This window comes from Budorcas taxicolor, chromosome 8, assembly GCF_023091745.1.
Source record: "Budorcas taxicolor isolate Tak-1 chromosome 8, Takin1.1, whole genome shotgun sequence".
Taxonomy (NCBI): domain Eukaryota; kingdom Metazoa; phylum Chordata; class Mammalia; order Artiodactyla; family Bovidae; genus Budorcas; species Budorcas taxicolor.
The window spans coordinates 13,196,251-13,209,848 of NC_068917.1; the positions used below are offsets into that span (position 1 = coordinate 13,196,251).

At 38.1% G+C, this 13,598-nt stretch overlaps 1 protein-coding gene across 1 annotated transcript in view; it reads right to left on the reverse strand.

Annotated features, from left to right (window-relative positions):
- Window positions 1-13,598, reverse strand: part of FZD3 (frizzled class receptor 3) — an 80,567-nt gene that overhangs the window by 7,640 nt on the left and 59,329 nt on the right. The window contains exon 4 of the mRNA XM_052645058.1: window positions 2,620-2,768. Within this exon, the coding sequence (XP_052501018.1) occupies window positions 2,620-2,768 (149 nt within the window). The remainder of the gene's footprint in view (window positions 1-2,619; window positions 2,769-13,598) is intronic.

The following is a 13,598-nucleotide window of genomic DNA, read 5'->3' on the forward strand; positions in this document are numbered from 1 at the left end:
AAAGAACTTTTCAAAAGTCATACAGCAAAACAACAGTTGGGGATCAAACTTAAGTTTAAATGTTTCAAAGTGAATCATAAAGTAATGATAAAACATAATGTTTACAGATATCCTGAAAGTATCAAAAACTAGATAGAAGAAAGCACAACTCAAACATAGTTATTACATTTATTCTTCTGTCATCAATGGCCCTGTGCACATGTACACACATCCAAAGTTGCTCTGGACTGCCGAATTTATTTTCTACACCTATTTTTAAAAATTGGTTCAAACTGACTTCTGGTCATTCCAAAAATTTAATCTACCTTCAAATGGTGAAGATCTGTCTCCTCATTTTACAAATAAGAATCCAGGGGTCCAGAAAAATGAAGTGATGTGACCCAGGTAACTCCAAAACAAGATTTCTAAAAATATTTCAACCAGTGTCAGAATTATTAGCATAAGCAATCTTAAATGTGGCTTCACTGAGAGAAAGAACACTAATTTGATTGGCATAATTTTAGAAGCCAGTCTTTCGACAGCACAGTATAACAGAGGGGTTAACAGCAAAGACTAGAGGCTAGGATCAGACTGCTTGAGTCTGAAGCTCAGTTCTGCCACTCACTAGCTATCGAAACTTGGTTCTGTGTTCTGATCTGTAAAATGACAATCTTCCTCACAAGGTTGTCTAGAGGATTAAATGATTTAATGCTTAGAACAGTGCTTGGAGTATTAAGTGGGCTCAGTTGATTGGAAACCATTATTATGGTTACTCTCTAGTCATATCTCAAAGGCTCAACCAGACAAAAGCTAGAAATAACTGTAGGCTGCTTACACTCTTGGAGGAGTGACACTCTAGCCCAGAGCACAGTCCCAGATGGGAGGGTCACAGTGACTTTGCTGAGTCAGGGAAGTGGGTGGTCCATGGTTCCAGAAAATCGAATGGAAGGGTTTTGGGGAGGTCTGCTGCTGCTGCTGCTGCTAAGTCGCTTCAGCCATGTCCGACTCTGTGAGACCCCATAGACGGCAGCCCACCAGGCTCCTCCCTCATTGGGATTCTCCAGGCAAGAACACTGGAGTGGGTTGCCAATTTCAAAAGGATTCTGGCCCAGTCAGGATCCCCCAAATAACTGGGATGAGTCCCCAAAAGGGCAGCGTTGGTTTAGTTTAGCCCCATCTGGAGTTTCTAACACAACAGAATTACTATGTGACAGAATGGCTTGTGTGTGGCCCAGAGGTGACCAGGAATGCTAATTCAAACCCTCTCCTTAGAATTATGTTTTACTGTGATTAAAATACATTTAAAAATTTCAAAGAATACACAGATAAATATCCCAAGTAGGCTGTTCCACAGAAATCAAGGAACTGGTCTGTTTTGTTTGCTACTGAACCTGTGCCATCACCGAATAGTTGATGGTCCATAGTAACTACTCATTAATGTCTTTCTCAAAGGATGAATTCCCAGAAAATACATTTTTGTCATTGTTGAATTAACCTTTCCCCTTCTTTCCTTCTCTACCCAATGAAACTGCATTTAAAGGAGAAATGCATTGTCTGGTATCACTAGCAGTAGTCTCAGATATGGTAATTAGGAATGTATATTTTAAAACTGTGATTTTTATAGATTTCAATCTAATCTGCGTAACAGAAGCTGCTAATTACTGATAATTGAGAAAACACAAGATTCTGATAATGTGGTAATTTAAGATGTATTTTAAAAGTACATTAACCCATACAAAACACAATAACATTTTACATATAATCTTAAGACTTTTATAGAAATTCATTTTCCCAAAATTTATTTTCCATGTAACTTAGGTTAAATAAAATCATAAGAATATGGATTCCACTAACTTAGAGTTTGTGACAATCCAAACACAGTATAAATATTAGCTTTATACTTAGTAAAAAGCTTGAAGTCATCTGTTCCTTTGTGAATACTGTAGGGTCTTATTTTGTTCTATTAATTAAGGGGTTAAAAAATGAAAGAGTCCTCAAATATGCCCAAATCTTATATTTTACCATGACTCTCTAATATGCAATTTGGCCAACTATGAATTAAAATAACATCTTTAACATAGTTCATTTTATCTGCTAATATTTTACTATTTTGGCTTTAATGTGTATGACTCAGAATAAAATAACATGCTATCCCTTTAAATAATTTATGGTGTAACCTGGAAGAACAATGGACAATTGGAAATGGACGTCTAACACCGTGTGACTTTAGCCAAGGCACTGAGCCCCTCTGTGCATCAGTTTTCATATCTTTAACACAGAGATGATAACACCAGTCGTCACAGAAATGTCTAAAAGATCAAATAAGAATATACATATATAAGCATTCATTTGTTTTTAATTTTAAGATTATAATTTGGAGTTTTTAAAAACAAAAAGATTGGCTTTCCCTCAAATATTCTGAATTAGTAAGGAACAGGCCTTAAGCTTGGTTCTACTTGGCTATCTTTTCTGAGTTCAGTTTTTAGGTTTAATATTTAATCTTACCTGGTGGCAGCTGAGGTTATAATCTTGTTGGAGTATTTCCTCCAAATCCAAATTGTTTCAACACAGTAAACACACACACACACAATTATGTAAATGTGAAGCCTGTGAACACCATGATAATTTACTTCAACTTACTCTTTTTTCCTACGACCGTGGAAAAAACTGGCCCATTCAAAGCAAGTCTTTTTGCTTCCAACCCAAAAAATGGAAGGAATACCAACTATGAGAGCCATCAGGTATTTCATCAGAAAGAGAATCAGATCTGGACGACTCATCTGAGTAACCTACAAGAAGGGAAAGAAGAATATCTTAAATATATAAATAGAAATTTCTCTTAAAGACCACTTTAAAATCTTTTAAATAAATAGTAAAATAATTATACAAGTCTTATGTTTGCACTTACACAGTCCTATAATTTTCTCATTATATGGAAAAGATATACTGCTGAAAATGTGACAATGACTATATACTCTATAGCCTGACTTCTATGATTTTCTTGCTAGCCCATATTAGATATTGTCTAAAGAAAAAGGTTACTAATATAGAAAATAAACCATGAATAGGAATAGAGGCTCAAATAATACCTATATTCTTCTTGGCCAATTTTGCTCATCCTATCATTGGTTATCACAATATACAATTAGGAAAGTGTTAATCATTTCCCCCATCTTATTAGTTTCTGTTCTTTTATTTAATACACGCCTCCTTTCATGTCTGCTTTGCTGGCTGTTTGCAAGCTTCCTCTTTAACCTATGAGTTATTTATAAGTACATTTTTTAGTTTCTATTCAGGTGAGTTTTTTTAAAGATTTCTTTTTATTGTTGATTTCAAGTTAAATTATTATAGTCACAGAATATAGTCTATTTGATTCTGGCTACCTTATATTTTGGAAACTTCTTTTGTGATTTAGGACATAGTCCATTTTTTAAAGTACTCCTCGTGTGCTCAGAAATAATGCTTACTCTCTATTTTTAGGTACAAAATTTTCTTTATGTATTAGACCAACTTTATTAGTTGTGTTGTTCAAATCTTCTATATAGGAATTCTCAAAGATATTGTTTAAGTCTGGTTCCATACCACCACAATAAACAAATACCACAATAATGTGAGTCATGGGAATTATTTTGTTTCCCAGTACATATAAGACTTATGTTTATATTATAATGTAGAATATAGTATCTACTTATAAGAGTCTAAACAACAATGCTCATATCTAAATTAAAAAGTATTTTATTGCTAAAAAATGCTAACCGTCACTTGAGGCTTCACGTGAGTCATACTCTTTTTGTTGTGGAGGGTCTTGCCTCCATGCTGAAGGCTGCTGGCTGACCGGGGTGGTTTCTGTAGGATAGGATGTCTGTGGCAATTTCTTAAAATAATAATGAAGTTTGCCACATCCACTGACTCTTCCTTTCATGAAAAATGTCTCTGTAGCATGAATTACTGTTTGGTAACACTTTACCCAAAGTAGAATGTCTTTCAAAACTGAAGTCAATCCTCTCAAACCCTGCTTCTGCTTTATCAACTAAGTTTACATAATATTCTAAATCCTCTGTTGTCATTTCATCAATCCTCACAGCATCTTCACCGGGAGTAGATTCCATGTCAAGAAATCATTCTCTGAATGCTTACCCATGAGAAGCAACTCCTCTTCATTAAAGTTTTATCATGGGATTGGAGCAATTTAGTCACATTTCAGGTTCCACTTCTAATTCTAGTTCTCTTGCTATTTTTCTGCCACACTGGGTGTTATTTCCTCCATCAAAGTCTTAAAGCCCCGCAAGGCAGCAGGAGGGTTGGAATTAACTTCTTTCAAACTCCTAATATTTATATTTTGACCTCTTCCTTTGAATCATGAATATTCTCAATGGCATCTAGAATGGTGAACCCTTTCCAGGTTTTCATTAAACCACCCAAATCCATCAGAGGAATCACTATGGTAGTTATAGCCTAAAAATGTGTTTCTTATGGGACTGCTCTGGCAGTCCAGTGGATAGAATTTGGCACTTTCACTGTGGTGGCCTAGGTTCAATCCTTGATCAGGAAACTACGATCCTGCAAGCTGTGAGGTATGCCACTCCCAAAATATATTTCTTAAACAATAAAGCCTTGAAAGTTGAAATTACTCCTTGATCTGTGGGCTGCAGGATGGATGTGGAGAAGGGAGGCATTAAACAACATTAATCTTGTACATCCCCATCAGAATGCCTGGGTGACCAAATGCATTGTCAATAAGCAGTAGTATGTTCAAAGGACTCTCTCTCTTCCAAGCAGTAGGTCTCAACAGTGGGCTTCAAATACTTAGGAAACCATGAGGTAAACAGATGTGCTGTCACCCACGCTTCGCTGTTCCATTTACAGAGCACAGGAAGGGAAGATTCAGCGTAATTCAAATGGCAAACGAGCATTCATTCTGTTGCTGTTCAGTCGCCAAGTCGTATCCTACTCTTCTGAAACCTCATGGACTGTAGCCCACCAGGCTCCTCTGTCCATGGAATTTCCCAGGCAAGAATACTGGAGTGGGTTGCCATTTCCTTCTCCAGGGGATTTTCCTGACTCAGGGATCAAACCCATGTCTCCTGGATTGGCAGGTAGATTGTTTACCGCTGAGCCACCAGACCAGCTGCATTAGCCCCTAACAAGAGAGTCATCCTGCCCTGTGAAGCTCTCAAGCCAGGCACTGACGTCTCCTCTCCAGCTACGAAAGTCCTGGTGACATCTTCTTCCAATAGAAGCTGTTCTGTCTCCAGTGAAACTCTGTTGTTTAGAACCACCACCTTCATGAATGATCTTAGCTAGATCTTCTGGATAACTTGCTGCAGCTTCGACATCGCCACTTGCTGCTCTGCCATGAACTCTGATGCTACAGAGATGACGTCTTCCCTTAAACTTCACGAAATCGACACCAGCTAGCTTCAAACCTTTCTTCTGCAGCTTCCTCACCTCTCTCAGCCCTCATAGAATTAGAGTTAGGGCCTCGTCTTAGATTAGGCTTGGGCTTAAGGGAATGGCATGGCTGGCTGATCTATGCAGATCCCAAAACCTTCTCAATATCAGTAATAAGGATATTTTGTTTTCTTATCATTCATGAATTCACTGGAGTATCATTTTCAATTTACTTTAAAAACCTTCCCTTTGGATTCGCAACTTGACTGTTGGGCTCAAAAAGCATAACTTTTGGCCTGTTTCAACTTTCAACATGACTTTCTCACTAAGCTTAATCATTTCTAGCTTTTGATTTAAAGTGAGAGGTATGCAACTCCTTTCACTTGAAGCCTTAGCAGCCACTGTGAGGTTAGTTGGCCTGATTTCAAGATCGTTGTGCCTAAGTGAACAGGGAGGCCCATGGAGAGCCTTTTATAAGTAAACCCAACCCCCAAAATTGTGTGACTTGCTTTATTGTGATATTTGCTTTACTGTAGTGGCCTGGAACCAAATCTGCAATATCTCAGAGAAATGCCTGTTATGCAAGTGTTACCAAAATGTGACACAAGGATATGCAGTGAGCAAATGCTTTTGGAAAAAAAGGCACCAACAGATTTGCTCAACACAGGCTGCCACGAACCTTCAATTTGTAAAAACTGTGGTGTCTGCAAAACAAGAGTCCGAAATGCAGTACTTGGATGCAGTCTCAAAAATGACAGAATGATCTGTTCGTTTCCAAGGCAAACCATTCAATATCACAGTAATCCAAGTCTATGCCCTGAGCAGTAATTCTGAAGAAGCTGAAGTTGAATGGTTCTAGGAAGACTTACAAGACCTTCTAGAACTAACACCCAAAAAAGATGTCCTTTTCATTATAGGGGACTGGAATGCAAAAGTAGGAAGTCAAGAAACACCTGGAGTAACAGGCAAATTTGACCTAGGAGTACAGAATGAAGCAGGGCAAAGGCTAACAGAGTTTTGCAAGAGAATGCACTGGTCACAGCAAACACCCTCCTCCAACAACACGAGAGAAGACTCTACACATGGACATCACCAGATGGTCAACACCGAAATCAGATGGATTATATTCCTTGCAGCCTAAGATGGAGAACCTCTATACAGTCAGCAAAAACAAGACTGGGAACTGACTGTGGCTCAGATCATGAACTCCTTAGTGCCAAATTCAGACTTAAATTGAAGAAAGTAGGGAAAACCACTAGACCATTCAGGTATGACCTAAATCAAATCCCTTACAATTAAATTGTGGAAGTGACAAATAGATTCAAGGGATTAGATCTGACAGACAGAGTGCCTGATGGAATCAACTATCAATGGAGGTTCGTGACACTACACAGGAGACAGGGATCAAGACCATCCAAAAGAAAAAGAAATGCAAAAAAGCAAAATGGCTGTCTGAGGAGGGCTTACAAATAGCTGTGAAAAGAAAAGTTAAGCGAAAAGCAAATGAGAAAAGGAAAGATATACCTATTTGAATGCAGAGTTCCAAAGAATAGCAAGGGGAGATAAGAAAGTCTTCTTCAGTGATCAATGCAAAGAAATAGAGGAAAACAATAGGATAGAAAAGACTAGAGATCTCTTCAAGAAAATTAGAGATACCAAGGGAACTTTTCATGCAAAGATGGACTCAATAAAGGACAGAAATGGTATGTCCTAACAGAAGCAGAAGATACTAAGAAGAGTTGGCAAGAATACACAGAACTATAAAAAAAATCTTCAAGACCCAGATAATCATGATGGTATGATCACTCACCTAGAACCAGACATCTTGAAATCTGAAGCCAAGTGGGCCTTAGGAAGCATCACAATGAACAAACCTAGTGGAGGTGATGAAATTCCAGTTGAGCTATTTCAAATTCTAAAAGATGATGTTGTGAAAGTGCTGCACTCAATATGCCAGCAAATCTGGAAAACTCAGCAATGGCCACAGGACTGGGAAAGGTCAGTTTTCATTCCAATCCCAAAGAAAGGCAATACCAAAGAATGCTCAAACTATCGCACAATTGCACTCATCTCACACACTAGTAAAGTAATGCTCAAAATTCTCCAAGCCAGGCTTCAGCAGTACTTGAACTGAGAACTCTCAGATCCTCAAGCTGGATTTAGAAAAGGTAGAGGAACCAGAGATCAAACTGCCAACATCTGTTGGATCATTGAAAAAGCAAGAGAGTTCCAGAAAAACATCTATTCCTACTTTATTGACTATGTCAAAGCCTTTGTGTGGATCATCACAAACTGTGGAAAATTCTTAAAGAGATAGGAATACCAGACCACCTGACCTGCCTCTTGAGAAACCTATATGCAGGTCAGGAAGCAACAGTTAGAACTGGACATGGAACAACAGACTGGTTCCAAATAGGAAAAGGAGTTCGTCAAGGCTGTATATTGTCACCCTGCTTATTTAACTTCTATGCAGAGTACATCATGAGAAATACTGGGCTGGATGAAGCACAAGCTGGAATCAAGATTGCCAGGAGAAGTATCAATAACCTCAGATATGCAGATGACACCAACTTTATGGCAGAAAGTAAAGAACTAAAGAGCCTCTTGATGAAAGTGAAAGAGGAGAGTGAAAAAGTTGGCTTGATGCTCAACATTCAGAAAATTAAGATCATGGCATCTGGTCCCATCACTTCACTGCAAATAGATGGGGAAACAATGGAAACAGTGACAGACTTTATTTTTTGGGGCTCCAAAATCACTGCGGATGGTGACTGTAGCCATGAAATTAAAAATACTTACTCCTTGGAAGAAAAGTTATGACCAACCTAGACAGCATATTAAAAAGCAGAGACATTACTTTGCTAACAAAGGTCCGTCTAGTCAAGGCTATGGTTTTTCCAGTAGTCATGCATGGATGTGAGAATTAGACTATAAAGAAAGTTAAGCATTGAAGAATTGATGCTTTTGAACTGTGGTGATGGAGAAGACTCTTGAGAGTCCCTTGGGCAGCAAGGAGATCAAATCAATCCATCCTAAAGGAAATCAGTCCTGAATATTCATTGGAAAGAGTGATGCTAAAGCTAAAGCTCTAATACTTTGGGTACCTGATGCAAAGAACTGACTCATTGGAAAAGACTCTGATGCTGGGAGGGACTGGGGGCAGGAGGAAAAGGGGACGACAGAGGATGAAATGGCTGGATGGCATCACAAACTCAATGGACATGAGTTTGAGTAAACTCCGGGAATTGGTGATGGACAGGGAGGCCTGGCGTGCTGCAGTCCATGGGGTCGCAAAGAGTCGGACATGACTAAGAGACTGAACTGTTGTCAGCAATGCACAATAAAAGGAAGTGCAATAAAACCAGGTAAATGTGTTTTCCTGACGAATTTTCTGTTTATCTATTCTTTTTTTTAAGGATATGTATTTATTTGGCTCCATCGAGTCTTAGCTGTGGTGTGTGGACTTGGTTGCCCTGCAGCACATGGAATCCTAGTTCCTTGACCAAGGATCAAACCCATGTCCCCTGCACTGCAAGGCGATTCCTAACTACTGGACCGCCAGGTAAGTCCCTACCTATCTGTTTCAATAGAGATATGCAAAACTGTGGGCTCATCAGTTTTCCTCCTAATCCTGTCATCTTTCACTTTTAAATCTGTGTTAGGTGTTACATAAATGCTCTAGCTGAACAATATAATTTAGTGCTCACTTTAAACAGTATTTTATCTGACTTTAATATTGCCACACCAGTTTTTTTTTTTCTTCATCATCCCATCACATTTTTCAAGTGTATCTTTTCCCATTTACCAATGTATTTCTTTCAAGCCTGTCTGTGCTATACTACTGTTTTTAAACAATGTACAGTTTCCTCCTACTGAAGTATAAACTCAATGAGGAGTTTTCCCCCACAGTGGTCTTATTCCCAGAACCTAGATCAATGTCTGGCACATAGAAGGTGCTCAAAAAATACATACATACATTTAGAATATATACTTTTACTTGGCTTTATGAGAAAAAGTTAGTTAGAAGTATTCAGCACTTCCATCTTCTTGAACAAGACTATGCTCCTAGTACACTTTAGCTGCCTAATACTCCTTGTTATTATTTTCCAGAGACTCAGAGTAACCTTTACAAAAATAACTGGTCTTGTTATTATCATTGTTAAGTGACTTTGTCAAAAAGTACACCCTCATCCTATCTTGGGGTTCTCTTTTCCTTCTGCTAAAGGATGCTCTTTAGAAATTCTTATAGATAGGGTATGCTAGAGATAAATTATTTTAGTCTGTCCCAAAATGTCTTTCTCTCGTCCTCAATCTTGAGTGGTGTTTTAGATGGATAAAGTTATCATTATTCAGCATTTTAAAGACATTAGTTCCTTATCTTCTAGCTGTTACTGTTGCTGTTGAGAAGCCTGCATAGTTGATAATCTTTTGGAGATTTCTCCTCTCTGGTAGCTTTTAAATGTCTCTAGCCTTCTGTCTTATAGTTGCAAAGAGTGTTTCTCATTGTGATTGGTTTTTACTTGTCCTGCTTAGTATGCAGAGCGTATTTTTAATGTGAGGTTTCAAGTTTTCAGTTCTGAAAAATTCAGGATGTAGTCCTTTAGTTATCACTTCTTAGTCATTCTTACAGCCCCTTGTTCTAGAACTCCCATTAGATGTATACTGAAGTTTCTCAACCTATTTTTAATATCTCTTAATGGCATAATTAGATAATTTTGAGCATCTTATGTCTCTATTATGCATCCTGGGTGATCTAAAGAGTTAGAACTTCGCTAGTTCTCTCTTTAATCATGTCTACTTTAGAATTCACTCCATCTATTGACTTAATTCCTATAACTACATTTCTAGGCAAACTGGCTTTTATGTTTGCCTATTCTTATTTCACGTTTTCTAATTTATCATAAGTTCTTATTCTTTTAAAGTGCTTTTTATTATTTATCTATTGAAGCATCCTAAACATACATATTTTAAAAATAAGTCTTTAGAAAATTATTACTTTCTATTTATTGCTTTTATTACATTTGGGAGTGAAACCATCTCCTGACTGTTGACTTTACTGAATGACTTTTTAGGTTTAGCTTTTTTCTTTAATTATGCTTTGGAATTTTTGTTTACAGATCTTGAGTAAGAGAGTTTTCTCTCTCTCTTGTTCTCTCTCCCTGACTCCCCCTATTTATCCACCATGTTTCATTCATTTTTGTCTTTACCAGTACCCATGGGGCCCTGGACTTCCCTGGTGGCTCAGATGGTAAAGTGTCTGCCTACAATGTGGTAGACCTGGGTTTGACCCCTGGGTCAGGAAGATCCTCTGAAGAAGGAAATGGCAATCCACTCCAGTACCCTTGCCTGGAAAATCCCATGGACAGAGGATCCTGGTGGGCTACAATCCATGGGATTGCAGAATCGGACATGACTAAGCAAATTCACTTTACTTTACTTTATGGGGCCCTAGTTAAAAACCAGGTCTAATATTATGACTGCACACTCCAGACATTATCAGCTACCATAGACTCAGCTACTGAGTCATTACAGTTTGGCCTTTTCATATCTTTAGATGAATATTTTAAGTATTTTTAATGCTAAATGCAGCTTCAGGAAAGAGCTGGTTGCACCTTTCATGTAAACTTTTAGGAGCAGGAGAGTCCCATTTCCAACTCCTCCTTTAAACTGCTAAGTCTAGCTCTAGTCCTCTGACTCCCACGTAACACTTGCACTTCTGTATGCCCAGAGAGACTGAATGCCCTAGCCACCCCAGCCACTTCAGACCTGGATTCTAGTAGCCCACGGTTTTATCTCCAGTCATCATTTTGCATTTCTATTCTACAAATTAGCTTATTTTGTCTTTTAGGCTGACTCTGTTTAGAAATTCCCTTATTACACTTTAGCTCTAACTGGCACATGATTATAGCTGGATTGGTCCATACAGTCAAAGATATGGTCTTCCCAGTACTCATGTACAGCTGTGAGAGTTGGACCATACAGAAGCCTGAGCGCTGAAGAATTGATGCTTTAGTTCGCTGTGGTGTTGAAGAAGACTCTTGAGAGTCCCTTGGACTGCAAGGACATCAAACCAGTCAATCCTAAAGGAAGTCAGTCCTGAATATTCATTGGAAGGACTGATGCTGAACTGAAGCTCCAATACTTTGGACACTTGATGTGAAGAACCGACTCACTGGAAAAGACCCTGATGCTGAAAAAGACTGAAGAAAAAAGGAGAAGCAGGTGGCAGAGGATGAGATGGTTAGATAGCATCACTGACTTAATGGACATGAAGCTGAGCAAACTCTATGACATAGTGGAGGACGGGGAGCCTGGTGTGCTACAGTCCATGGGGTTGCAAAGAGTCAGACATGACTTAGCAAATGAACAACAACTACTCACAGATGACAATACCATTTACTGAATGGAAAGAACTGGGGATGGAAAGCAGGAACAGGGTTTAAGAAGAAAAATTAAGAATTGTATTTTAGACATGTTAAGTTGGAAATGTCATATAAACAGTTAACATGTCTGGAGTTCAGAAGAAAAGTTGACCTATATAATACAAAATATGGGACTGAATAAGTTTACCCAGAAAAGGAGGAGAGGAGAAAAAGGGAACCTGGGAGAGAAACCACATCTGATGACTCCTACAGTACTTTTAAACTGCACTGTATTATCTTTCATAAATTAGAAATACTGTCCATATATCACAAATGCTTGAAATAAAGGAGTGCTAAAAACAAAATCAGTAATAATAGCAACAACCAAAACCTTCAATTAGGCAAGACTATAAAGAGGAGAACTGGAGGACAGAGGGTTGTACCATGGGATATTTTGTATTATAAGGTTCTGGTTAAAGACAAATCCCCAGGGAAGACAAGTCAGTACCTGCCATGATATCCATACAATGAAAAAGCAACTCAAGCTAAACAGAAACAGACTCATTGACTTTGAAAACAGTTACAAAAAGGGAAAGGTGGAAAGGAGGGATAAATTGGGTTTGGGATTAACATATACACATTACTATATATAAAACAGATAATCAACAAGGACCTACTGTACAGGGAACTGTACTCAATATTCTGTAATAACCTATATGGGAAAAGAATATGAAAAAAAAGGGATATATGTATATGCGTAACTGAATAGCCTTGCTGTACACCTGAAACTAACACAGTTATAAATCAACATTACTCCAATATAAAATAAAGTTGAATTAAAAAAACACCACCTTAACAGCTGAAAAGCCTCATCTGATATATTTCTTTGGTCTTTTTACTGGGAACTGAAGGAGAATCCCCAGCAGAAAAGGCAGACAATCAGCCTCCACTGCTATCCCTATATCTTGGTCATTGTCCTTTTTCTACAACTGCCTGCCTTGCTGTGAATAGCCTACTTTGACTATCTTTTCAACAACCAATCTCCACTAACACCACTCTAATTTCAATCAACAGAATTTCGCAATGTGAATTTATTTGATCAAAATATGGAAAATATTTTCCCAATTTAGATCTATCATCTACCAAAGACCCTGGAGCTTAAATTCTTTTTAATTAAATAGAAAAAATTATTCATGCTAAAGGGGGGGGAAAACGCCTCACAGAAGAAGAAGAACACCAAGGACATATGTATGGTTATTGTGGCGGCCTAAATTCAATTATTGTTTCTGAGACTTTGACTTTGAATCAGGTAGGCAGAGTCTTTGGCTTCTTCCCCAATCAAGTAGCATCTATTCTTTACTAATGAGACCTACATTGTATCAGATTTGCTTTCATTAAAAAAAAAATCATTACAAAATGTTGGTTTACGGGCATCAAAAGCCCACATAAAAATAAACTTCTGATCAGGCTCATCCATGTTGATAAGGGACTACAGTTCTGGAATTAAGTCTTCTGATTTCAAATTTTGTGCCCTACCACACTGCATAGCTTTGTCTGCCTTTACTTTTATTCTGCCTTGAAAACTCACTTACTCGCCCTATCAGATATAAAGACCTATCAGAATTAGGACAACGGCAGATCAAGACAAGGATAGAAAATGGACCGCAGAGAAGAATAGCAAAATAAGTTGCACAAGTGAGAAGCAGATACTGTATGACAGAGGCAGCATCACAAATCAGTGGAGAAAGGACGGACTACTCATGAACGGTGCTAGCTAGACATCTACGCAGTTTTAAAATGATATCACCTCCTCATTCCAGATTTAAAAATAAACTCTATAGATAAAAAAATCCAAATCTGAGAAGC